Genomic DNA, 22,661 nt, shown 5'->3' with positions numbered 1-22,661 from the left:
TAATCCATACCAAGAAACTTGACCTGCTTCCGCTTACCTCTTCATAATTGATCAGAATTAAGAATTACCTCTAGGTCACGCGTAATAATTACCCCTAATCAAACAAAACACGTCAGAAACTACCCGTCATCAAAAGACTATTAATTCTAACAGCTCCGTACCGGTTCTCATTTGTTCAGAATGTATCGTCAAGAACCCAACGAAGTGAACATTCTGGGCGAGATGTTGCCCAAAAAAAGAAGAAGCGTTTTCTTAGAGGGTGGCTTAGACAGTGCTCATGCTCACAACCCCACTAAAGTCGCTCCTGCACCGATCAAATTTATCAACAAACCAAGTGAAGCTTACGCTGAAAGTAATCAACGGAACGGGGCGATTTACGAGATATTAAAACCCATTTGTCTCCTGATGAGGATCGTCGGAATCTTCCCTATCTCGACCGTCGAGCCGAGAGTATTCAGGTTGACGCCTCGATGGCTGGGATACTCTACGGTGATTTTTCTGTTTGTGGTTGGATACATAGGATACATAGAATGGGATAGCGTTGAGATAGAGCGCTCGCAAGAAGGCCGCTTCGAAGAAGCCGTCATCGATTATTTATTCACCGTGTATTTGCTCCCCATCGTGATAAATCCGATTGTGTGGTACGAGGCGAAGAAGCTGGCTAACGTCGTCACCGATTGGGGCAAATTTGAGAAGATTTACAACAAAGTTACGAAAAAAAAGCTCTCGATTTTTCTGGGGAACAAACCGGTGATACTCTCTGTGGTCTTACCCTTCATCTCGTGCGCCACAATGGTAGTCACTCACGTAACCATGGCCGAATTTAAAGTGGTCCAGGTATGAAACAACGCAGTTTAATTGCATCGCGTATTACTGGTTGCCTAACTGTATTTTAAGGTTGTGCCCTATTGTTACGTCAACAGCTTGACTTACATAATCGGGGGCTTCTGGTTTACGCAGTGCGACATAGTGGCCAAAATCGCCACCCTACTCGCCGACGACTTCCAACAAACACTGAAACACATCGGCCCCACATCCCAAATCTCCGACTATCGCTCGTTGTGGATGCTCTTAAGCAAATTAATCAGAGACGTGGGCAACGCCTCCGGATACACCGTCACTTTTCTCTGTCTCTATCTATTTTTAATAATCACCCTCACGATTTACGGCCTCCTGTCTCAGCTCCAGGGCGGCTTCAGCGGCAAAGACATAGGGCTGACGATCAACGCCGCTCTGGCGATCGCGATTCTCTACTTCATCTGCGACGAGGCCCACTACGCCTCCAATTGCGTGAGTCTCCGCACATTTGACATTGTTTGAGTTAACGAAAGGTTGCAGGTGAGAGTCCAGTTCCAGAAAAAACTGCTTCTCGTGGAGTTGTCCTGGATGAAGGATGAGGTACAGCAAGAGGTAGATTAAAACCGGAGTTTGATTCAACCTTTATTAAATGCCCGTTCGATTTTAGATCAACATGTTTCTGCGCGCCACGGAAATGAGTCCCACCGACATGAGCCTCGTCGGTTTCTTCGACGTCAATCGCAACCTCTTCAAATCGGTAAGTCCCAGTCGCGAAACCCTCCAAGCGTTTAATCCAGTTTGGAGGCCGCTGACGCCGCTCATGTTCCAGCTTTTAGCCACGATGGTGACCTACCTGGTGGTGCTGCTCCAGTTCCAGATCAGCATCCCGGAGGACACCTTGAGCGACACGAACGCCACTGTAGTCATCATTCCCACCACGCGACCACCTCAATAATTCATCTGGGTTTATAGTCGTGGGAAAATTTACGACGTACTTGCCGTCTCATTAAAAAATTCGAGTATTTTTATAGAGAAAAAGAGTTGTGATGTTATTTTCGTTATCATTAAAGATCGTGTTTTTATTGGGGAAGTTTTATTGACACTGGAGGGTTTATGTTTACTTTGCAGGCAGTTCGTGCTGTCCGCGATTATACAGGGGGTCGTGCTTGCGTCAATGTCTATCATTGAGGCTCCTCGACAGATTGGACACACTCTTCGCGACACTCGCACTACCACATCGTGCAATTTTTCACGAAACTCTCGCATCTACGATAATCGATAAAGCAATAGTGTCGTGTCACGGCGCAATTAATTAATTTGACGAATAGTGGTCGAATTGGACAATTAAAATTTGTCCTTCAGTTGCATTGCCGTCAGTTACACAAAATGACAAAATCTTCTTGCAGTTAGTCTGTGCGATGTTGAAACCTATAGTGCTATTTAGTTTTGTAACTCTTAAAAAAAAAAAAAATAAAGTGGGTTAAAGGGTGCAAGTAAGAAATTGACTTTAGTTTTGCATTTTACGATATAAATTCCCAAGATCCCTGTGGAAACGGCGGTTATACCATAAAAATGATGAATCATTCGGTGCATGGTAGTAATAAATTTTGATCGATTTTCCGGTCGTAATAGTAAAAAGTAGTAACATTTTTCAGAGTGGAGGGCGCCCAAAACGCACCCTCTCGCAGTTACTTCTATTATTATTACACGCGGAAATTGGCCATAAAGGAGGCGAAAAATATACAGCGACAAAACGAAAAATTTATGTTCCACCGGGGACCATAACGCCGTGTAAAAACTCTAACACTGCACGCTTTTCCTACTTTTGAATTCCATTGATTTCAATCAGGCCGGCCCAATAGAAGCAATAAATCGCGAGAACCCCCTCAAAACTTTGTCGTCTCAAACAAACTCGATATTTCAATATAAAGTAGAAGTGGCGACGAGCGTTGAATAGCTGGTTCAGTGGGGCAACGCATTAAGACCACTCGTCTGTAGAGTTTCCAGGGGTGAGGGCGACCCTCCCATTCAAATGTAAATGGCGAAATAGGCAAAAAAAAATTAATTAAACCCGATCGCCCCTGTTGGGAGAGAGAGCGGAGAAGTAGGAAGGAAAATGGGGCAACGTCTTGTAGGAAAGCTTGCAATTCCGGAATATTTGGCTCATTGGGGCAGTGGAGAACGCGCCACCCTCTTTAATACGAGGGAGGTGTTTTCGTTGGGGATGAAGTGGGCAAGTGGGGGTGGCGCGACCTCGTGGAACGCCGCGACGACTACACCAGAACATTGTGTGTCGGGCGCCGGTGGAGTGCGTGGGTGAATTGTATCTAACGAGCGCGTGTTGACATCGATTGATTAAGGGATGGGAAGGGTTAATTGTCCCCTGCAGCGACTAATTACCTCGACGGTGCCCCATTTCATCATTTAAAAAACAAACAAGACAAATTAGATTTGCTCCGAATTAACGTCCTGCTGGATCAAGCTTAATTAGAAGGTACGGAGCATCCTTCCGTTTTATCCTCGATGCCAGATAAAAGACAAGGCTGCCGTGTGCGAATTTCTAGAAGGGGCCGTAATTTTCCGTGGGACTATTGATTCGTCCGACTTTTCTTTCAGCGTCCGTTCAACAAACGATAAATTTGACAATCACGTGGAAAGTGTAAATAAACAGTGCGCATCAGAGGCGGTCCCGGCGTCGGATTCAAATGGTAATTGTGGAGTCCAGTGCGGAAAAGTGGAGTGATGACTGTGAAAATACGGAAGAAAAGCGAAAACGGCTCTGACATTCCAAATGTTCGTTTTCGTGTGGATTTTCGTTTGGTTGAGTTTTCCTCGGGCCTCGGCTTACATAGGTGAGAGTCGTAATTGGTGCGGCCCGAGCGCCTCATCAATTACCCACAAACTGCGGGATTAGATGAAAAATACCGGCACGCTAAGCTCGAAGAGTAAATCGGCCATTTTATAAGCTATTTCGATTCGTATGGGTCGAGAGTATGTCAAAGCAAACGCTGGAAAACATATTGTAGGTTATTTTTGCTCACAAACAAATTCGCAATCGCTAAAAACAATGTTCGGATAATGTTGTAGAAGTTTTAGTTAGTTTCATAATTAGACGCCGTGACTGACAGGCAAAATTTAAATATTCAAATATTGCCGCTACAACAGTCGACCAATCACAGAACAACTAGCGTAAATAATTCCGTAAGCAAAATAAACACTAAAAATTCTTCGTTTCCAGTTTTTTCAATATTAAATGACACTTTACACGGAAATATCTTGTTTCTAAGAAATATGATCAACAATTAACCACAAGAAATTGTTCAAATGATTATACGATGTTTAAGATGTTTTGGAAATTTTCGCGAATTTGTAAGTTAAAAAACTTGAAACTTCAGCATAATTCGATGAAGAAATGTAAATGTAAAGAAATTGAATTCTCAAATGTAGTTGCAAATTAAGAAATCAAGACTTACCACAAAACTCTAACCACAAAATGTCGTAACAAATGTCAAGCATACTAGTGTGGCTACACTGCCATATTTCTACAGCTTATTAAAAAAAAGACTGACAGTAATCTTAAAATTGCTGAAAAGTTTTCTTTTACTAGAAAACAATTTCGAAAACCAAAAAACGAAGTGAGTAGGTGCTAGGTGGAAATAATCGATAAACCATAAAATCGGAAAAATTGACAAAAGTAGTCCTACTGATCTGACAACATTGCCTGAACGCAGGTTCTTTTATTACTTTTTCAGTGACGTCATTAGTGTTCAGTTTTCTGTTATTCTCGACTTTATTTATCAATAAATAATCGATTTGTCAATAGTTCAACAATACAAATATTGGGTGATTCAAAATGATTGTGGATAAGTATGGCAACTATGTACGAACATTTATGTGGCAACTCTGTAGGTAAGATAAAGTGACATTTTTTTGACAGTTCATAGTTGCGCAATTTTGAAAATTGTCAAGTCAATGTGCAATGGTTCAGGGTCATTCTAAATGATTGTAGTCGAAGTAGGCCATGCCCATGTTATTACATTTTTGCCGCTTCCATGTGAACTGTCAGCTTTGTTGCTGTCACTGTCATTTTTTAGGTGAAAAGTGCGGTGATGAGATTTTTATTTATTTTTGTTAAATTAACGATTGAATCCAGAAATATTGAGTTGCTTTGCAATCAATTTTAAAAATATTGAGTTGTTTTGCACCCAATTTAACTTCCGTGTGTGAACGGTGTATACTCACTTATTCACATCATTTTGATGTTTTTTTTTTATGTGGAGCGGCAACAATAAATTTTACATTCAGTTTTCACGCCTACTTCGACTACAATCATTTAGAATAACTCTGTATAAAAAAACTCAAATGCACGCATATGAAATGTCATACAAATGTCAACTATACCCCACCCACACAGTGGCCACATACATTTTCGTACATAGTTGCCATATTAATCTGCAACCATTTTGAATCACCCAATACTTCTGATAAATATTTTGCATTAAAAATAGAATAACTAACGATTCGTAGTCTCGAAGCAATTATCTAAGGGCAACCTTTACTAAAAATAAACATGTTCAGTAATATGCCGATTAAACATTAACAAATGTCATTTGCGTCAAACGGCGGGAAATTCAAACTTTACACTGCTGCAAATGGTTTACTTTTTTCAACGCCTACTCAGCCCAGGTTTTCATTTGAACGCATGATACATAATAAAATTGATAATGAAGACCAGAGATATTAAATTGAATGGAGATCTTAGAAATAATTGAATGTTTTTCATAATTTTTCAAATTTAGTATAGCAGAAAAATCGAAATAAAACTTGCGATGTTGAAAACGTTTGAAGCGCAATTTTAGGTGATTTACTACGCCAGTGACGTCATCTCCGTTGTGCTTTTGAATTTTATTTATATTAATTTGTTTATAAAATGACATCTTTAAACAAGACTATTTTTTTTTAATTTATTTATTTTAGTTTATTTATGGAGCCGAATAAAAATAACATTTCAATATGTATAAAAAGCTGAAAATAAGCAAACACAAATACATATAATGTTGCAACAAATTATCCAATTTACAGAAACATTTTTTGAAAATAGCTGATGAGCAACTTGGACAGAACATTTGCAAGGGGAGTCCGCTAACGAATCAAACCACCCCATTCCCCAATCGCTCGTCGAAATCTTTAATTAAAACAACAAATCCTCCTTTGTCCGCACCGGACCAAATGCGCCAATTTCCACATCGCCAATTGTGCGAACGTCATTGAACACAAACGAATGACGGAACCATTACACATTAGGGTTGCTGGGACAGAACGGACACAATGAGCCGACTTAATCCAAGGTTGCTAGTTTTAGGTCTCATTCACACGCCCGCGATTACATAACTCATTCAACCCCCATTCCATTTGCAGAAACCGTCATCGTGAGCGGCTGCGAGAGCTGTAAACTCCACCTGACCTGCCGCCACTTGACCTCGATCATCGCCATCCTGGAAGCGGAGTTTGTTCCCGAATTCAACGAGACTTCCCTCAACGGGAGCACACTCGTTCCCACGGCCTTTCCGCCGGTCCACCCCCGGCAGGCGCTCAACCGGAGGTGGGTAAAAATAGCCGTCCGAGTGGATTTTTGATAATCAATCGGGGCGGCTAAATATAGGCCGCTGATAGGTAACACGCACCAATGAAAATAACACTAATGGTAATTAATTTAAGAGCGGTTGAAGATGTGCAGCTGGTCTAGGTTAAACGCTCGCTCGGTCGAATGTCAGTCAGAAATGTCCAAAATAACAGTTGGGCAATGAAACACTTTGGCTGTGTCTTTTTAGACATTTTTCTCTTTGTGAAAAACGTTTAGTCGTGTTGGTGTGAGTTTTAACGTTTCATGGGTATCGGTGTTGGCATCGCAGCCCCCTTGTCACGGTGGAATCGCCCCGAAAGTTCGACTGCTGCCACGATAAATCAGCTGCGGGGGCCGTTAACGCGCTCAGCGCGTCCATCCGATTCAATTATCGCCAATCTGAATGTTATCTGTGCGATCGATGAGTCCCTCTTTGCACGTGCCAGCCTCGACCTTTGGCGGCGAAAATCAGCCTTCACCGGGGCCGTCCTATATTCGGAATTGGGTCTCGTCCTCGGCGAGGACGTCGTCTAGGTCAGGGTCGGGGGACGAAATTCGACGGTCTCAGTCAAGGTGTAGCCGTGACAAAGGACACGCAATGCGGTTGCGTACGTCGCGGACAAGGACAGGGCCGGATCCTCCGGATCGATCCGTGACGTCACCGGGTCGTAACAGTCGGTCACGGGGCCTGGATACGACTCTGACGTATCTCCCCTCAGATCGTTGCACTTTTCGGTCGCCGTTTCCGCGACATATGGCTAATTGGAAATTTTCGAACGGCACGGATTCAACGGTTCTCGTTGTAGGTGCTCCGGGGTGAATCACTGCAGCTTCATCCTGACCGAGGACTGTCCGGGGGCGAACGATTGGGGCGCCGGCAACCTCACCGTCAAGTACGTCTGCGTCTCAGGTAAGAAACGTGATCCACGTCTGCAACTCCTTTCTTCGTTGCCGTTTTCGACACACCGGACAGGTGTCCTGGTGTCTCCATGTCAATATCGCCCTAGATAATCCCCCGATCGATCATATCTTTGTCGTGCCACACAAAAGATGTCCCCGGAACGGCGTGAAATTTCGCCGATCTCCCGGATATTGAAAATCACACAGCCGTGTCCATCGCCGACCTATAATCCCCATTGTGGGTCGATGTAGTTGCCCTGTACGACCGTATCTACCGCTTTGCAGATGACCAGATTAGGAAGTTCTGCAACAGTGAAATAGTGCTCCCCGACAGCCGAGATCCGGGCATTTCCGAGGGATTTATCCACAATCCGGGTTATCCCCGGTTCTACTCGAGCGAGCGGGAATGTCGTTGGAAGATAAGGGCTCCGCAGGAGCAGCGCATCCGGATAACCGTGCTGGACATCTCCGTCACCGGTAAGAGACAAAACCAGTGAAGATCTCGTCTTTGTCTTAAGTTGTCTCGAATTCCAATTTAACTTTGCAGCCGACAGGACGACGTACGCGGATGACTGCACCGATCGTCTCGAGGTCATCGATTCGGGACAAGTCATCGGGAGGACTTGCAAACAGCAAGAGCCCCCGTTCGAGATCCTCTCGGACAGCGAATTTATGGAGGTTGTCTTAGCCTCCACCCACTCTCTGATGCCTCTCAGGGGAATTCTGGTACATTACACTGCCGTAGGGTGTTCAACTCCGGACGCCCCCGAAGACGGATATTTAGTTTATCGAAACGACACCGTCGCAGAGTTCAGGTGTTGCGTCGACCTTACTTTCGCCGATAACGGCGAAAAGACGAAGATCATCAACTGCTTAGGGGCGCACTGGGACGTCGACTTACCGCTTCCTAACTGTACAAGTGAGACAAGTAAGTTTCGTTCTGCGTCCCCGGCATAATAATATGTCCCCGGTCCGCCCCTGCAAAAATAACAATACCATCACTTCTTGCTGTTTACTTTTTCTTATCGAAAGCGACAAATGTCGCGCACTTTGATCTCGGAATGAAATCTCTAGCGCTGACCTTCGACCCCCTTTTTTATTAATGAGACAATGCCATATGTGCCGCTTTGTCGGCGGCGAACTCGTAAACAGTGAAGATAACATTCCCGATCGTGCTGGTGTAGGTGTTTTGCTGAAATTAGAGGATTTAGCTGCGGAGTTGTCCCCGATAAGGCAAGTTATTCGACGAAACGCTCCCAAGCTAAACATTATGATTCCAAAGCTCCAAATAAACAACAATTGTTTTGTTCCTTTGTTTGGGTGTTTTCCAAATTATCAGTCTCATGCGCACTCTACGCCTATGAATAATAATTTGTGCCTGTCTCTTTTCAACGTGTACGATTCGCATCGCGTTTTCTTTCTTATGGCGGCTTCAGCTGTCAGTGTAAAACTCTCAGGAAACCACGTGGATAACCTGGAGGCACTTTCGTACAAAAGACTTCCCAGAAATTATATTGTGAGTCGAGGTGTGAGATAAATTCCAGTTTTTTAAATGTTTCCTTGTTTTTTTGTGTCGAATTGGGAGAGTTGTATATTTTCCTAAACATTTGAGGTTAGGTGATTGCGCAATTAAATAAAAAGTAGATTGTTTTTTTGATGTAAAGCACCAAAGAACTCGGAAGTTTCTAATTGTGCTTCATCAGACTTGTATCGATCTAGCTAATTTATGTCTTACTGTCAAGTCAGGGGCGGCGCAGTATATTTTTTTTGAAGGGTTAATGATGTGATAATTTTTAAATGTTACAGAAAAACTAATACTGCCTATTCAGGAAAGCAGAAAACCCCAAAAATTGGAGATGGCTTCTGGTAAGGACATTTTTTGTTGTTTTTCCGTATCGCTTAATGTTATTGATGATGAAATGATTTCAGATATCCTAGCACCGGCCTTATTGATAGCGGCTTTATTTTTGATAAATTTTATAGTCCTGTTTTATATTTATAAAATTAAGCAGAAGTAAGTGAAAAATTATTTTTATTTTTTCTGCGCATTGACATTTCCGTTTTTGTAGACACGCTACAGAATTCGCTGACGAAGAACTAGGAACGCTGCCACTGTCAAATAACGAGAAAATCTCGCCTTGAGTCATTTTATGTAAAAATTGCACTTTTTAATAAAAGCGTTTTATTTAAATTCGTCTTTTTGGATTCTTCTCCACATTGACAAGGGCTCAATTTGAAATTCTGTAGCAAACTCTGACTCTAACATTCCCGAAAATTAATATTTACCGAAAAAAAGACACTCGTCGAACAAACGCCATTTTGTCATCTGTATTTTTCTTGAAAAAATTTTCAAATTGTTGCTGGGAAGTCATCGAACTCAAACATTGGCAACCCTGTACCTGTCACAACATAACCTCCAAATAACGTACAAATTGAAAAATTGACTCCAGGCCAGAGATAACGTTCCAGGCTTCATTTTCATTTAACAAATTCCGAATTTCTGCGAGTGCGTTACACGTTTATTCAGAATGGGGGTTACCGTGTTACAACAGTTCCCCATCGAGAATCGCACTGGTCCGTCGACAATCGAGCTGCTTTCCAAACGAATCTCAGCCCTGGGGGCCGCCCAACAGGGACAGTTCTTGGTGGACTGCGAAACGTACACGTCCACCCCATCTTTGGGGCACCAACGAACCGTCCACGTCCTCCACAACTCTGAACAACCGGCTACCGTGTTCTCAATTCTGGAGGCTGGTCAAAAAACTATTCCTCTCGCCACTGACGGCCTATTCGATCTTCTCATGATGAAAATGTCAAGTTTCTACACTTCTAAGAAACAGACGAAAGCAGAATCGAAAGGGCCTCGCTACGAAATCGGAGATTTTTGCGTAAAATTGGGAACTGTAACGGTCAGTCAGAATTTCAAGGGGATTTTAGTTGAAGTGGAGTACAAGCCGTGCGTGGTGCCTGCGATGTGTTGGGAGTTGATGAGGGAGTTCTTGCAGGGCTTTTTGGGGTCAGTGGTGCCGGCAACGCCACCTGCATATTTGCAAAATCGGATGCAAGAACTGTACACTCCGATTGACACTATCCACCAGTACTTGGAGCAGTTTACTATATTTAGGAAGTCCCCCGGATTAAGGCCGTGAGAGAACGTGTCTTGAATATTATTTATTGTCCGTAATTGTAAGATTATAATGTGTTGAGAAATAAACGAAACAAGTTTTGAGGTTAGGTTGTATAATTATTTGTCCTCGTCGCACTCTTATGTCGTCGCTTCGTGCGTCTCTGTTTATTACATAATTGGAAAGTAAATCGTCCCCAACTATCAGCACTTTATGCAAAAACAGGATGTGATAATGATAAAGCAGTTTTGTTAAGTTAAATATCATCAAATTGTTCCATTTTTAAATAAACAATTAAGAATGATGAGCGATGCAGAAAAAATCCGTGTTGGGTCAAGAAAAAGTGAGGTAAGTATTGTACTTTCTCCTTTGTACAACAGCTAAATGACGACCGATTCCAGCTGGCGCTCATTCAGACCCGACATGTCATTTCTTTACTCAAAAAAATCCATCCAGACAAAGACTTTGAAGTTGGTAAGTCCTTTCAGTCACCAAGGTCATTTTCTTGTTCAGCGTGAACATTTTAGTGACAATGAGCACATTGGGTGATAAAGTTCTCGACATACCTTTACCAAAGATCGGCGAAAAATCTCTCTTCACCAAAGAGCTTGAAGCTGCCCTCTCTACAAGTTGCGTCGATTTCGTCGTGCATTCATTAAAAGACTTACCGACTTCGCTACCACCGGGAATGGCCATAGGAGCAGTTCTGACAAGGTTTAATTGAATTTTTCCGTTTCAACATAACTCGACGTTTCCTTTTGCAGAGAAGATCCTCGAGACGCTCTCGTGTTGCAAAAAGATCATGACAAGTACTTATTAGAGACGCTGCCAGAAGGTAGCGTAATCGGTACCTCCAGTTTACGAAGGACCGCGCAACTGGCCCGTAAATATCCCCATCTCAAAGTTGAGAGCATCCGTGGCAACTTAAACACTAGATTAAAGAAACTTGACGAACTTGAAAAATATCGGGGGATTATTCTTGCATCTGCCGGTCTCCTCAGAATGGGGTGGACTAGCCGCATCACAAAAGTAAGTGGTGACGTCATAATTGCCTCCATCTTTAACATAACCCCACTTTGCCTATTTTACTTAAAAATAGCTTGTAACTTGCATTATTTTATAGATAGATTGGTAATATCATTGATATGTTGTAAAGTTACTCTTTCGAAAATGAACACAAGTTAAATGTGAGGTTATGTTCAGGGTGCGGAGAGATGCCTAATCGGATGCAGATTTTAGAATCCGAGGATCTTCTCTACGCAGTGGGACAGGGGGCTTTGGCTGTGGAATGCAGAGAGGATGATGAAAAAATTATAAGTCTTCTGAAGCCTCTCTATGATGTTCAGACGGCAATCCGTGTAATCGCAGAACGCAGCTTTCTTAAAACTTTGGGTGGGGGTTGTAGCGCTCCCGTTGCAGTCTGTTCCGAGTTAACCAGAAATAAAGAAAATAAATTCACGATAAAGCTGAAGGGCGCCGTTTGGTCTCTCGACGGCAAAGAAGAAATCATAGAAGACGGCGATTGCGCAGTGGAAATAAAAGATGTCAAACGCTGTGCGACTTGTCCCTACAATTTCGAAATCGAACATCCCTCCTGCGTTAAAGACATAGAGAATCTAAAGCGATGCGACACGTGTCCTAGTAATACTTCCGATGAAAATCCCGCGAAAAAAGCAAAGTTAGATGCAATTCCTGTCGACATGTTGAAGAACGATCCTCACGAGCACTGTCCAGTGGCGCTCCCGATTGGAGTGGATTTCATGGGGAAATGTCCGTATTTAGAGGCGGCCGTTGTAGGGAAATGTCCTGTGAATGGTGTGATCGAAGGAGGGGAACCCCTCAAACAGTGTCCCTTCTTCAAGGACGCCAAATTACAAGTCCTGCAAGCTCACGTTAGCAAAGAAATTAACACTTTCTGCGGGCTGGTCCCGCACGACGATGCGCCACTGACTTCGTTGAAAGAGGCGCAAGATTTGGGGGCGAAGCTGGCGGAAAATTTAATGAAAAGGGGGGCGACCGAAGTGATGGCTCAGGCGCAAGCCACCATCCACAGTAGCGTAGGCACTAGTGTTGCGAGTTGAGGTTGATTTTGTATAAATTAAGTTGCAATAAAGGTTATGGTCTAAAACTAGTTTGAATTTGGCGCCAGATGAGGTTATGTCACTTGTCAAATCAAATGTCACAACATTCTGATTTTAAATCGATGGGAGAAATTCACTGTTCTAACATGATTCTGATTTGATAAGTGGTTTAAGGGTCAAAGCACGGAAAGTTTTGTGTTTGGTGACAATGCTCGACGCGAAGAAGCTGTACCAGTCGTTGAATTTGATAGGATCGTTGAGTCTAGCTCTCACGATCCCCTGGATCGTGTTCAAAGTCTGTAGAGCCATTTGTCTAAAACGAAATTACAATGCTTTGCTAACGAAGGTGAGGACGGTGCCAATTTGATCCTGTGTTAGAACTAGGTTTGTAGGTTGTGGTGATAACGGGGGCGAGTTCCGGTTTGGGCGAGGCTCTGGCTCACGAGTTTTACAAACAAGGGTGTCAAGTCGTGTTGTGCGCCCGCCGTCGTCAAGAATTGGAAAGGGTGCGTTCAGATTTATTGCAGACGCACCCAACAGTACCGACTCTACCGCCAATAATTAATCCCTTGGATTTGAGCGACATAAACGCCCTACCAGGTCATGTAGAAAAAATTCTCTCGATAACTGGAAAAATCGACATTTTGATCAACAACGGCGGCGTATCGCATAGGGGTACCGTGGTTTCGACCCAGCCAGATGTAGATATAAAAATCATGTTGGTCAATTATTTCGGAGCGGTCGCCTTGACCAAAGGTAAGAAAGATCGCTAAAGGCGGGGCAATTTTGTAATTATTGTGATTGCAGCTGTGTTGCCAAGTATGATAAAAAACAAGTCAGGTCATGTGGTTTTTGTTAGTTCAATTCAAGGCCTGGTGGCGTTACCTGAACGATCGGCGTACTGCGCCTCTAAGCATGCCTTGCAAGCCTTCAGTGACAGCCTCAGAGCTGAGGTTGCTTCGTACAATGTTTCAGTGACCGTGGTCAGTCCTGGTTACGTTAAGACGGAATTGTCTATAAACGCACTGACCAGCTCGGGAAGCCCCCATGGGAAGATGGATGCCAACACAGAATCCGGATACTTACCTGAATACGTGGCCACGGAAATCGGGCGAGCCGTCGTACAAAAAAAGAAAGAAATCGTCATTTGCACTTTACTACCCAAAATTGCTATTTTTCTGCGAAAGTACTTACCTTCTGTGTACTTTTCTGTGATGGTTAAGAGAGCCAAAAAGGCCCAATTGCACTAATTTAAATAAATGTCAGCGGTGTTTTTATTTAAATAGTTTATTACGTCTATTTACATTAACAAATTGTTTCGTTAAATCAATCAAACACATTTTAAATACTATTTCTCAAACTCGAATGTCTGGCCTTTGTTCGCACGAAAGGGAAGACGGAACGTTTGAAAAACTCGTGGCGTTTCTTATCAACACTCGATGTTTTTACATTATGGAATTTCAATTAATCTACAGAATAATTTAACTATACTCACACTTGACAAACTAGTAAATGAGAAATTTATTTCATGGTGCGGTACAATCTATAAACGCACAAAGCCGCTGCGGTGAGAGACACGGTCCAGTGAAGGACGATCCTCCGAGTATTATCCTTGCGGACGAGGACTACGGGCGAAGCCGCCGTCAGCGCCCCCAAAATCGGCAGCCGCGCCAACTTCCGGGGATCTCTCTCGACCTGGTACTTGACGCAGTGGTCGAACTGCCAGGAGATGGTGTACAGCGAGGCGCACAACATCGAGAATATGCTGAAAGGAAGCTGGGGCACGAACCTGTCGGGCCAGAGGAAGCCGGCAAGAACCGAGCCGATTCCCGAGACCACGGCCGATTTGTGCAAACAATTACCGACGCTAATCCAGCGAGCGGTCTCGTCACCCAACTGGCTCGGTTCTATCACAATCACGGTGCAACAAGCGTCCAAAGCTTTCTCCAACTCCAGGGAGAAACACTGTTGGGAGTACTCGCTGTCGTACACCTCCCTGATCACAGCTACATTGGACGAATGCAAGGATCTACGATGAGTTAGATTTGAGGCGCTTGGACACTGAGTGCTTACCTATCGCCGCCTGCATCCATCATTCGGCCGGGTTGGTCTCCTTCGACGATGACAACTCAAGCTCGCGAAGTGAGGTTATGTTTCATTGTTTGGACCGGAGGGCCAAAGTTCGTTGGGGCCGACCACGTGGAGTCTTCAAACGAGATTCGAGGACCACTCAGTACTCTCCTGTATTAAAGACCACACTAATTTACTGCAAGATGATTGACGATGTGTTTAAGGTTACGCCACAATTACCCACACATAAACTAACACAAAGCACAGACAATAAAACTACCCGATCCCGTTCCCCGATCGAGTCGACACAATTGTTTCTCCCTAGAATCATAGACCATGAACGGAATAGATTGCCGAAAGCCGACCCTCTAAGTACTGAAGGGTATCGATTTTTAACATCTAAATGTGTGTACAAGTAGGAAGTAGGGTAGTAGTTATATAGGCGTATCCCTCGTTAGGACTGATCGACACGGAAATTTTGATTTACTAATGCCGAATTGCCGAAGAAATCGATATGGAGGTGTCGTCGTCCCACACACCATCCACACTTTGCACAAGTTTCCGTAAATTTGGACCAAAAAAAATCAGTTTCGATCGGTTAAAAGGATGAATGTAAAGTTTTTGTTTGAACTGCGCGGAAATCATGGGAAGATTGCGAAGCAGAAGTAAAAAATATTGCGACATCGAGTGTCCGGGTGTTTCAAGCGTGAACGTTGGCACGACTGTACGACCCGCCGCGGCGCCACATTCGCTGTGATGTCAAAACCCGTCGGTCCGGATTTTAATCAGTTCGAGTCGAACAGTTGTAGTGTTGGTGTGTCCGTTGAATGCGTTCCGTTCCGAATTTTCGTTGTTTAAAGTGCCAGTGTGTTGTCGCGATGGGCCGCGCTTGTCTCTGGGACACAGCCGAAGTCTCTGCGGAGGACGGTTGAGATGTGCCCCAGGCGTGTGTGACCATGTCGCAGTGCAAGAAGTTCGCGCCCAACATCTTCCACAAGACCAAGTGCTCCAACTGCTTTCGGCAGAAAGAGGAGCATTCGGCCGAAGCCCTGGAATGCAACCGGGTGAGTCCCGCTACGTGTGCATTCCGATACATATGCACCGTGCCGAAAAAATCTTCTGGAGTCGATCCTTCGGCTGCGCCTCCGCTCCTTCCCTGACACGGTTACCGAGATGAGCACGCTCATTAACGAAAGTGCCGCTCCACAAAAAGTGACCCTTTTGGGGCCCGCCCAGGGCCGCAATTACCGCGACGTGTTCACTCCCAGGTGTATAATTTTTTTAATTGCGTCGTTAGGCTGCGTTTTGCCGGTTAATTGGTTTTTAATGCTGGGATGCGGGCCGAGAGGCGCGGCCCCGACTCCCGGAGGACCCGCGCGGCCGATTTTCGCGGCCCCCACGATAATGAAATTAGTCGGAGGAAAAAAGCGGTTAATAAGGAGGAATTGCACAACCGAAACGTTGGCCAAATATGGTAGCGTCGGCCTTTCGAAAACGACCGTAATTAAGTAACAACCGTACTAAAATCATATAGTTGTAAATAATTATTTAAATTGAGGAAATTACAGGCGGTTTGTACAGTAAAATGCCGTGTGAAATGTAACCCGATTTGGTTGTCAATCTCAAAGGAGAAAGTGAAAAGTTCTGCCAAAGATGCGTAAAGTGAAGCTAATTCGGATCGAAAAAGACGCAGCCGAAGCCGCATCAAAACAACTAAAAAAAAGAACAACAAAAACGTCCGTCATGAATCACTCGTTCCATTGCTTTTTTTGGAAATCTGTCCCAATTGTTGCAATTTTTTGGATTGACGGAAATTTTTGCACCTGTCACGCCAACAAGTCAAAACCGTGGACGAAATTTAGATTATTTTTTTGGACCAAAATTGGAAAGAAAACTTTCCCGATTAGACCAACTGATGTATCAACATGTCGATCCTACTGCACACGAAAGAGTCACGTGATTTTTTTTTAAATAAAGTGAAACAGTAATTTTAATTTAATGGTCGGTGACAATAACTAATGAAAGGATATCAAAGTGATGGCTTCCAGTTAACATTCGTTAAATAGTCGCGCTAAATACTTCTCGTGTGCAAAGTTTTTACAAATCAATTAAAACTTTCGATTTCTAAGGAAAAATGCGGCTCGAATGGATGGGATGTGTTTCCGAATGATTAAAAAATGATGGAGTGAAGAACCGGAGAAGTGAAAATTTGGAAATTTCATTTTGTTCCAATTCCAAGAGATTTTTCGCGAGAACGCTTTAACATGTATAACATTCTTTCTCCTCTCGTGTATCGGAGCCGTGTTAAAAACTACTTATGTTATGGCCCTCCAAGAATTCTAACGTTATGCTGCAGGCCGTATCGTTGAAAGAAGCGCAGGTAACAAAATTTAATTTAAATTTTGATGATACCAGGTAGTCTCTGTCGGACTCAGAGCTGTTACATTTCTCAGTAGGAGATGTCAAATATTAATCTTCTATAACCCTCTAAAGCGGACACCCTTCTATTATACGGGCATGGAAGCTGTTTTTCCCCTCCGAAACTTGGACATTTTCTCTCTATTATTTTATTATAGGTTCAAGTTATGTATTTTTTCAAAGAACCTTCGCACCAATGTTGATCAGAATTTTAGTAAAAATATGTACCTACCACATACATCCATAATTAATTATTGTACAACTAGGTGTGTACACGCGAATAATAATTACTCCATGCTTTATAAACGTATACATACGTATATCAAATGTAGATTCCTCTCTATAGTGGGCAATTTCCTTCAGATCCTTGAATGTTTACTGTGGAGAAATTGCCCTGTATAACGTTGGAGTTCTTACGACCATACTTATTTTCTTTTCGGCAAGTTTTTGGCTTTTTCTATTAAATACATACATTTTTTTCAATTCGAATCATAATTGATGGATTAGTAAGAGTTCTCAATTTTTTAAATGCGATTTCGGGTAACTTTTTCGCGCTAGAAACTCAGTGACACCGATTCAGGCCAGAGACGACAGCAAACGATGAGTTTAATAAGCAGAAAATTGGTGAAATTTCGGCCAAAAATCATATCCGAATCGATTCAACACCGAGCCGACTCGAATCGGCATCCAGATCCCACCAAAATCGGAAAGAATCGTCGAAATGATCCGGTTCGGACGGAAATGACGCGACCTTTGTTCAAACATGCATCTAACGACATTGGTTTTTGTTGTGTAACGCCAATTAATCGAGGAAATGAACAAAACACAATTGCGAGCAGACCGTATTATTAGCGTAATAATCGGGCGAAATATCGCTCGTGTCCGATTTTTTCTCCCATCCGTCGATTTCGCAAGTGCGCGACGCCACACTTTCTACTAACCCTCGCACGAGGGACGCTCCTCGTCGACACAAATATTTACACGTGTTATGTAACACGTGTGTACCGTGGCATTCTTTTATTGCCTCCGAGATAACGAGTCACGTGGAATTGCGAAAAGATGGGCGATTTTATTGTCGTAAATGTTGCGATAAGAGTGACGCAGCTGAATTTTTGCGTCTGCAGCTTGCACTTGGTCGTCGGCCAAGGAACGCAGACGGATTCCAGGATTAGCTCGGTTTTGCGCGAGCACAAGAAGTGGTGTTGGTTTTTATTTTTGTTTTTTTTTTCTTTTCTGAAATGGGGATTTTACGGTTGCGGGACGGACGAATTCGAGACGATTTTTATCGGATCTCGACGACGAAACGTCGTGTTTAACGAGGGCCGTAAAATTTTTACGAGCCGGTCGATATTTCGGACGTTGCGCAGCGTGGAGGCGTGAACGAGGCCTTACAAAGTCGAAAATGCAACGTCACCGTTTCGGTTCCGCTTTTCCCCGGCGGTGCTTTTTGCGACGAAGCCATCTTCGCGATGGTAATTAAGTGACCCTTAGTGGGACGTCGCTTTTTCGTCGTCTTTAATTTCACACCGAATTTGCGCGCGACCGTGAGGAATGCGGACCGCGGAAGTGCGAAGGGTGGATTACGTCAGAGGCGGCGGCGGATCTGCTCGGAAACCGCGGATTTTGGCGGCGATCAATGCGAAGCGTTTCGGCATGACGGATTGACGGTGCGACCTTCGACGCCGAAACGCGGAAAGATGGCTCGACGGATGGATTGCGCGGAATGCGGTGGTCCTTCTTTTCCGCCGAGTCCGCGTGCACCAGATGAGCCCAGCTGCGTTCGCGATTTCTTATCGACGTGCGATAACAGCCGCTTCTGCGAAAAAGAAATTGGGCTCGATAATAATAATGCGCGTACTCCTGGTTATTTCGATATGAGTAACCGCCGAGGAATTCGCCAAGTTGGTTTGGTGGATCTGTGTTCGCCAACTGGAGGGTCTCTTCTGTGAGTTCGAAAGCGCAAAAGCTGAAACTGCGAAGAAGAACATTTCGGAACCTTCTGCAAGTCTCTTCTTGGGAGGTGGCGATCAAGTATGATGGTGTTCCGCGGAAGATTCTGTACGGAGGATATTCTTTTGGCGAAGCGTGGGCCGGCCGAGGATCCGCCATCCAGCTCTGCAGCATCCCAAGGTCGGCGGATCGGCGACGAGCCCCGAATTTTCGTCTCCGACCTTTCCTCGCCCAAAATCAGATAAAAACGTGCCGACTAGCCCAACTCAACGCCAACAAGCACCGACAATTCACTCCTCGTCGATGATTTAGCATTTCAGCAGAGGCGAAAATCGCTCATGTTTATCGAATGCATGATCCCTCCGTCTCCACGCAGCCTTCGGAATCGACAATGTTTATTCGAACGTGCCCGTTCGTGTGAGCGGACGCTCCCATCGCCAAGGCTCACCGCGAAACGACCGAAAACGTACAATTTCCATCGCTTCCGTCGACCAAATCTGGCCGGTATCGTGGTGTATCCGCGAGCGTGGGCGCACACACACACGAACGAACGAAAAACACGAGTGGGTTCTCTCTTTCTCGATCAAGTTTCCTCGTTACAATAGTCAATCATTTGTGTCAAGGTTGGGTGTTTTTTTTTTCGACCTCTCGTTCCTCCCGAAGAAATAATCCCACGAGAGATAATTACGAGCGGCGATGGTGGATGGTGGCCTGTACCACGAACACACACGCGTAAAAAAAGGTCGGTTGGATTAAAAACCCATGGACTGGTGATCAATCACGGGTCGTGGTGTGGGGCGGGCGTCCCGCAAGGTTACCACTCTGGCTCTCTTCTCTTCGCTTATTTTTCGTCCAGATGAAGATAAATCAACAATTAGCCAGCCATCAGAGTAGATTAGTTTCGACAATTAGGCGTTGGCAAAAAGCGCCGTTGTGATGTAACACGGTAACGGACGTTCGAAAAACGCTCCGTAATCGTGTTAATCATCGACGTTGGTGGTGCTGCTTTTTTCCTGTCCCGTCGTCTCGTTTTCCTCACCTGGTGCTCGCCCCGCGCACCAGAAGTGGGCAGGGCTCGTCGAATAAATCAGGGTGTACGTCAAGGGAGTGTCGTGTCAACGCCGTAATTCCGTCGCGCGTTTTCACGGTCGCGCACAACGAAAAATTGGGTTAATGCTCCTCTGTATGTTAATGATGGCTCCGCGGATAGTGCGCAGTCACGGTCCCATTCAATCCGGTGTCTTTTTCGATTCGTTTCTTGTTCGCACCTGAAAGCGCCAATTAAAGAGGAATGCTCCGACAGCGGCGGCAGCATCTGCCACCGGGATTTTTGTCGATCAGTGGAGAATCGAGGATCGCTTCCTGGTGGCGAACGCACGGACCATATGGCGACCATTCATTATCCGACCATCGACAGGTAGCAAGCGGTTCGTTGACCATTGCGTAAACGCACAACAGGTACGATTGTCCAATTTGTAAGGCGCACGGGGAAAAATGGAAAGTGCACGCGAAACGTTCGCCGTAGATTTGTATCGCACCTGAAAGCGAAAATTGAGGGGCACCTGTTTGTAGCAGCGGTCGACCTTTTGATGGCGAAATTTGCGACTTTGGTTTATTTATTGGTTGCGACAGGTTGTCCGCTGCCGAAATCGTTTCGGGGTCGATTTCTTCTGGCCTTCTGCGGTACTACTCCAGTACTCGATTTTACAAAACATGGGTTCACGTCCAGTCTGGGCGAGGAATCGAGCAGGTGCTTCGGTACTACGACCGACAGATCGTAAAAGGTGACGACCAAAGAGAGAATTCAATTCGAGTTTGTCCGAGTTCGTCGAATCCGATTTCGCCACATTATCACCTTTGGCGTCCGCTTTTGAGAAGCCGATCGAATCACCGATTCTTCTTACCTTTGGAAATCGGCGATGGAGAAACAATTACCGCGCGAAGGATCACCGGTCGTTTCGCATTTCGAGTCCGGTCCAGTCCTTGGCTTATATGGTGGTGATTTTTTTTTCTCGACTTCTGTTCGCCTGAAACGAAACCGCTGACTCACACAGACACACGAAGAGGATTTTTGCTGAAACTCGCCCAGACTTCTTAATTGTAATGACACGTCGGGTCTTGCACCGGTAGCTAATTTCGTGTCGGTACGACCGGCACGTGCAAAAATACGAAGGAGCGTCCGTCGGGACACGTGACCCGCGCGATCCAATCTGGACGGATGGTCCAATCTGTCTGTGCGACAATCCGGACGGTACGATTCGTACAATGGGACCGTTTTTTCTCGGTCGTGGTGAATAATATGGGCCATTAACATAATCGTAACGGTGCTCGGCATATCTCCGACGTTTCGGTAACATTTCCACCGAGGAACGCTCGTATATTATCTAACTGTTTTGGATTTAACGACAGGGCGTCTCTTTTTCAAATGACCGTCATTACGCTATAACGCGCCGTTGGAATTTTATAATTCCACGGGCGTTCCATCGCCGAGATTGTTCTGGTGGCAACAAGAAAAAATCGTCGAGAAATGTCATTTGCATTCGAAATAACTCTCGACAACAAAGAGTCCCATAAAATTATTGTTTTGGGAAGAAAGTCGCGGCGCATTGTTCGTACAAAAGGCGGAGGAAGAGAAAGCCATGAATGGACTCGGAGATGAAGTTTGTAGTTGTCGGTTCGGCAACAGGACCTGGAATAAATCGGACGTTCCGAATGTAAACGGCGAGTCGCGTTGCAGCGCGACTCTTCAACTTAATTTCCTTCAGGTCCGTGATCAACGCCCTTCCACGCGAGACGTTCTTGAAAAACCGCTTCCATAAACGGTCGTTTCGCCATGACTCCGTTGCACACTACGGCCGATTCCTGAAAATATTCCCCGACCATATGGTCGCACCTCGCATCCTCCGAATATAGCTCACCTCGGCGCGCGTTACTCATCACCGCCGAGGTCGGTACGCACCAACCCCAACGACCATCTGGTAGCCTTCTCGGGTTACAGCGAGGCGAAACCGGCGGCTTTGATGGGTGCGCACCAACAATACGTCCAGAAACTTGATATTCAGAAGAGCGACGGTCGCCGGAAACGCATCGTGGACTTGTCGCATGTATAAATAGCCGAACGGCGCGACGCAGGAATGCGACGGCGTTGAGGTTTGATTGTGATGCGAGGTGCATCGCGAAACATCGTAAATTGGTGAAGATGGCCGGGTCGAGCGGTCATCCTCGGGTGGCGCCCGAAATTCCAATACGAGAGTGGTGGTGACGCTTTCGATTATTAATTCAACGGTTTGTTGTTGGCGATAAAAAATTTCCGAGGAAACATTGTTTTCAAGACGATAAAAAAAAATCGGCACGGTGCGAGATATCTGGGTGATTAGGAGGAGAGCACATGTTTCGCGAGTGACGCAAAATTTTTTCGCGAGTAACCGCAAATCGGATTCGCCGAACGGCCACAACAATGACGTTACGGTCCCGATTTGGCGCCGTTTTCTCGGAACACTTTCCACGTTCCAGTCGAACGTCACCCCACAATGGTGATAATGGGCTTTCTTCGTTGTTTATCGCCGTTAAAAAAGCGACACGAATGCCATAATGGCGCTGTTTCTCCCGGCAGTGATTGCAGCCTTTCTTGTCCCAACGAGACGGCAAAATCGGTCGGGTTGCGCCGTTACGGCGCTAATTGAACGGGTGGAAGAC

At 44.9% G+C, this 22,661-nt stretch overlaps 7 protein-coding genes across 10 annotated transcripts in view; 6 read left to right on the top strand and 1 right to left on the bottom strand.

Moving 5' to 3' along the window:
• The first annotated feature begins 48 nt into the window (after positions 1-48).
• Gr63a (Gustatory receptor 63a) lies at positions 49-1,838 on the top strand. The gene is made up of 5 exons (XM_069047384.1): positions 49-837; positions 898-1,290; positions 1,339-1,410; positions 1,466-1,555; positions 1,628-1,838. The coding sequence occupies exons 1-5, from the start codon at positions 181-183 to the stop codon at positions 1,751-1,753; spliced, it is 1,338 nt and encodes a 445-aa protein (XP_068903485.1). The 5' UTR covers positions 49-180; the 3' UTR covers positions 1,754-1,838.
• A 1,249-nt stretch (positions 1,839-3,087) lies between these two features.
• Positions 3,088-9,512, top strand: LOC138130754 (uncharacterized). Of its 2 annotated transcripts, none has more exons than XM_069047385.1 (8): positions 3,088-3,650; positions 6,217-6,400; positions 7,228-7,331; positions 7,607-7,798; positions 7,869-8,249; positions 9,128-9,187; positions 9,251-9,335; positions 9,391-9,512. In XM_069047385.1, exons 1-8 carry the CDS (start codon positions 3,590-3,592, stop codon positions 9,461-9,463), a joined length of 1,140 nt encoding a protein of 379 aa, XP_068903486.1. In that variant the 5' UTR covers positions 3,088-3,589; the 3' UTR covers positions 9,464-9,512. The 2 variants fall into 2 exon arrangements, with proteins under 2 accessions (XP_068903486.1, XP_068903487.1); XM_069047386.1 differs by lacking the exon at positions 3,088-3,650 and adding an exon at positions 6,112-6,160.
• Positions 9,513-9,708: 196 nt separating this feature from the next.
• MED20 (Mediator complex subunit 20) lies at positions 9,709-10,555 on the top strand. The gene has a single exon (XM_069047390.1). The coding sequence runs from the start codon at positions 9,850-9,852 to the stop codon at positions 10,468-10,470; it is 621 nt and encodes a 206-aa protein (XP_068903491.1). The 5' UTR covers positions 9,709-9,849; the 3' UTR covers positions 10,471-10,555.
• Positions 10,556-10,594: 39 nt separating this feature from the next.
• On the top strand, positions 10,595-12,577 carry Hmbs (porphobilinogen deaminase-like protein l(3)02640). Its single transcript, XM_069047383.1, has 5 exons — positions 10,595-10,794; positions 10,848-10,920; positions 10,974-11,160; positions 11,211-11,475; positions 11,679-12,577. The coding sequence occupies exons 1-5, from the start codon at positions 10,747-10,749 to the stop codon at positions 12,525-12,527; spliced, it is 1,422 nt and encodes a 473-aa protein (XP_068903484.1). The 5' UTR covers positions 10,595-10,746; the 3' UTR covers positions 12,528-12,577.
• Positions 12,578-12,596: 19 nt separating this feature from the next.
• Positions 12,597-13,804, top strand: LOC138130755 (dehydrogenase/reductase SDR family protein 7-like). Its single transcript, XM_069047387.1, has 3 exons — positions 12,597-12,873; positions 12,920-13,283; positions 13,335-13,804. Exons 1-3 carry the CDS (start codon positions 12,736-12,738, stop codon positions 13,775-13,777), a joined length of 945 nt encoding a protein of 314 aa, XP_068903488.1. The 5' UTR covers positions 12,597-12,735; the 3' UTR covers positions 13,778-13,804.
• On the bottom strand, positions 13,799-15,252 carry Pmi (Transmembrane protein Pmi). Of its 2 annotated transcripts, none has more exons than XM_069047392.1 (2): positions 14,601-15,252; positions 13,799-14,533 (listed from the first exon to the last, which is right to left on the bottom strand). In XM_069047392.1, exons 1-2 carry the CDS (start codon positions 14,614-14,616, stop codon positions 14,049-14,051), a joined length of 501 nt encoding a protein of 166 aa, XP_068903493.1. In that variant the 5' UTR covers positions 14,617-15,252; the 3' UTR covers positions 13,799-14,048. The 2 variants fall into 2 exon arrangements, with proteins under 2 accessions (XP_068903493.1, XP_068903492.1); XM_069047391.1 differs by having other exon boundaries at positions 13,799-14,556; positions 14,601-15,236.
• Positions 15,253-15,392: 140 nt separating this feature from the next.
• The window catches only part of osp (outspread), a 47,478-nt gene continuing 40,209 nt past the window's right edge, over positions 15,393-22,661 (top strand). For both annotated transcript variants that reach the window (XM_069047368.1, XM_069047367.1), the window contains exon 1: positions 15,393-15,661. In XM_069047368.1, the coding sequence (XP_068903469.1) occupies positions 15,554-15,661 (108 nt within the window). In that variant the 5' untranslated portion in view covers positions 15,393-15,553. The remainder of the gene's footprint in view (positions 15,662-22,661) is intronic.

Source organism: Tenebrio molitor, chromosome 5, assembly GCF_963966145.1.
Source record: "Tenebrio molitor chromosome 5, icTenMoli1.1, whole genome shotgun sequence".
NCBI lineage: Eukaryota > Metazoa > Arthropoda > Insecta > Coleoptera > Tenebrionidae > Tenebrio > Tenebrio molitor.
This window is presented reverse-complemented; position numbering and strand designations above follow the sequence as displayed.

Bases quoted from the DNA above. Each gene is read 5' to 3' on its own strand.
- Gr63a (XM_069047384.1), top strand. From the start codon at position 181: ATGTATCGTCAAGAACCCAACGAAGTGAACATTCTGGGCGAGATGTTG. The intron at 838-897 runs GTATGAAACAAC...CTGTATTTTAAG, and splicing joins CCGAATTTAAAGTGGTCCAG to GTTGTGCCCTATTGTTACGT. The intron at 1,411-1,465 runs GTAGATTAAAAC...GTTCGATTTTAG, and splicing joins AGGATGAGGTACAGCAAGAG to ATCAACATGTTTCTGCGCGC.
- LOC138130754 (XM_069047385.1), top strand. From the start codon at position 3,590: ATGTTCGTTTTCGTGTGGATTTTCGTTTGGTTGAGTTTTCCTCGGGCC. The intron at 6,401-7,227 runs GTGGGTAAAAAT...TTCTCGTTGTAG, and splicing joins CGGCAGGCGCTCAACCGGAG to GTGCTCCGGGGTGAATCACT. The intron at 7,332-7,606 runs GTAAGAAACGTG...ACCGCTTTGCAG, and splicing joins CAAGTACGTCTGCGTCTCAG to ATGACCAGATTAGGAAGTTC.
- MED20 (XM_069047390.1), top strand. From the start codon at position 9,850: ATGGGGGTTACCGTGTTACAACAGTTCCCCATCGAGAATCGCACTGGT.
- Hmbs (XM_069047383.1), top strand. From the start codon at position 10,747: ATGATGAGCGATGCAGAAAAAATCCGTGTTGGGTCAAGAAAAAGTGAG. The intron at 10,795-10,847 runs GTAAGTATTGTA...GACCGATTCCAG, and splicing joins TTGGGTCAAGAAAAAGTGAG to CTGGCGCTCATTCAGACCCG. The intron at 11,161-11,210 runs GTTTAATTGAAT...TTCCTTTTGCAG, and splicing joins ATAGGAGCAGTTCTGACAAG to AGAAGATCCTCGAGACGCTC.
- LOC138130755 (XM_069047387.1), top strand. From the start codon at position 12,736: ATGCTCGACGCGAAGAAGCTGTACCAGTCGTTGAATTTGATAGGATCG. The intron at 12,874-12,919 runs GTGAGGACGGTG...CTAGGTTTGTAG, and splicing joins ACAATGCTTTGCTAACGAAG to GTTGTGGTGATAACGGGGGC. The intron at 13,284-13,334 runs GTAAGAAAGATC...TTGTGATTGCAG, and splicing joins AGCGGTCGCCTTGACCAAAG to CTGTGTTGCCAAGTATGATA.
- Pmi (XM_069047391.1), bottom strand. From the start codon at position 14,623: ATGATGGATGCAGGCGGCGATAG. The intron at 14,557-14,600 runs GTAAGCACTCAG...AACTCATCGTAG, and splicing joins ATGGATGCAGGCGGCGATAG to ATCCTTGCATTCGTCCAATG.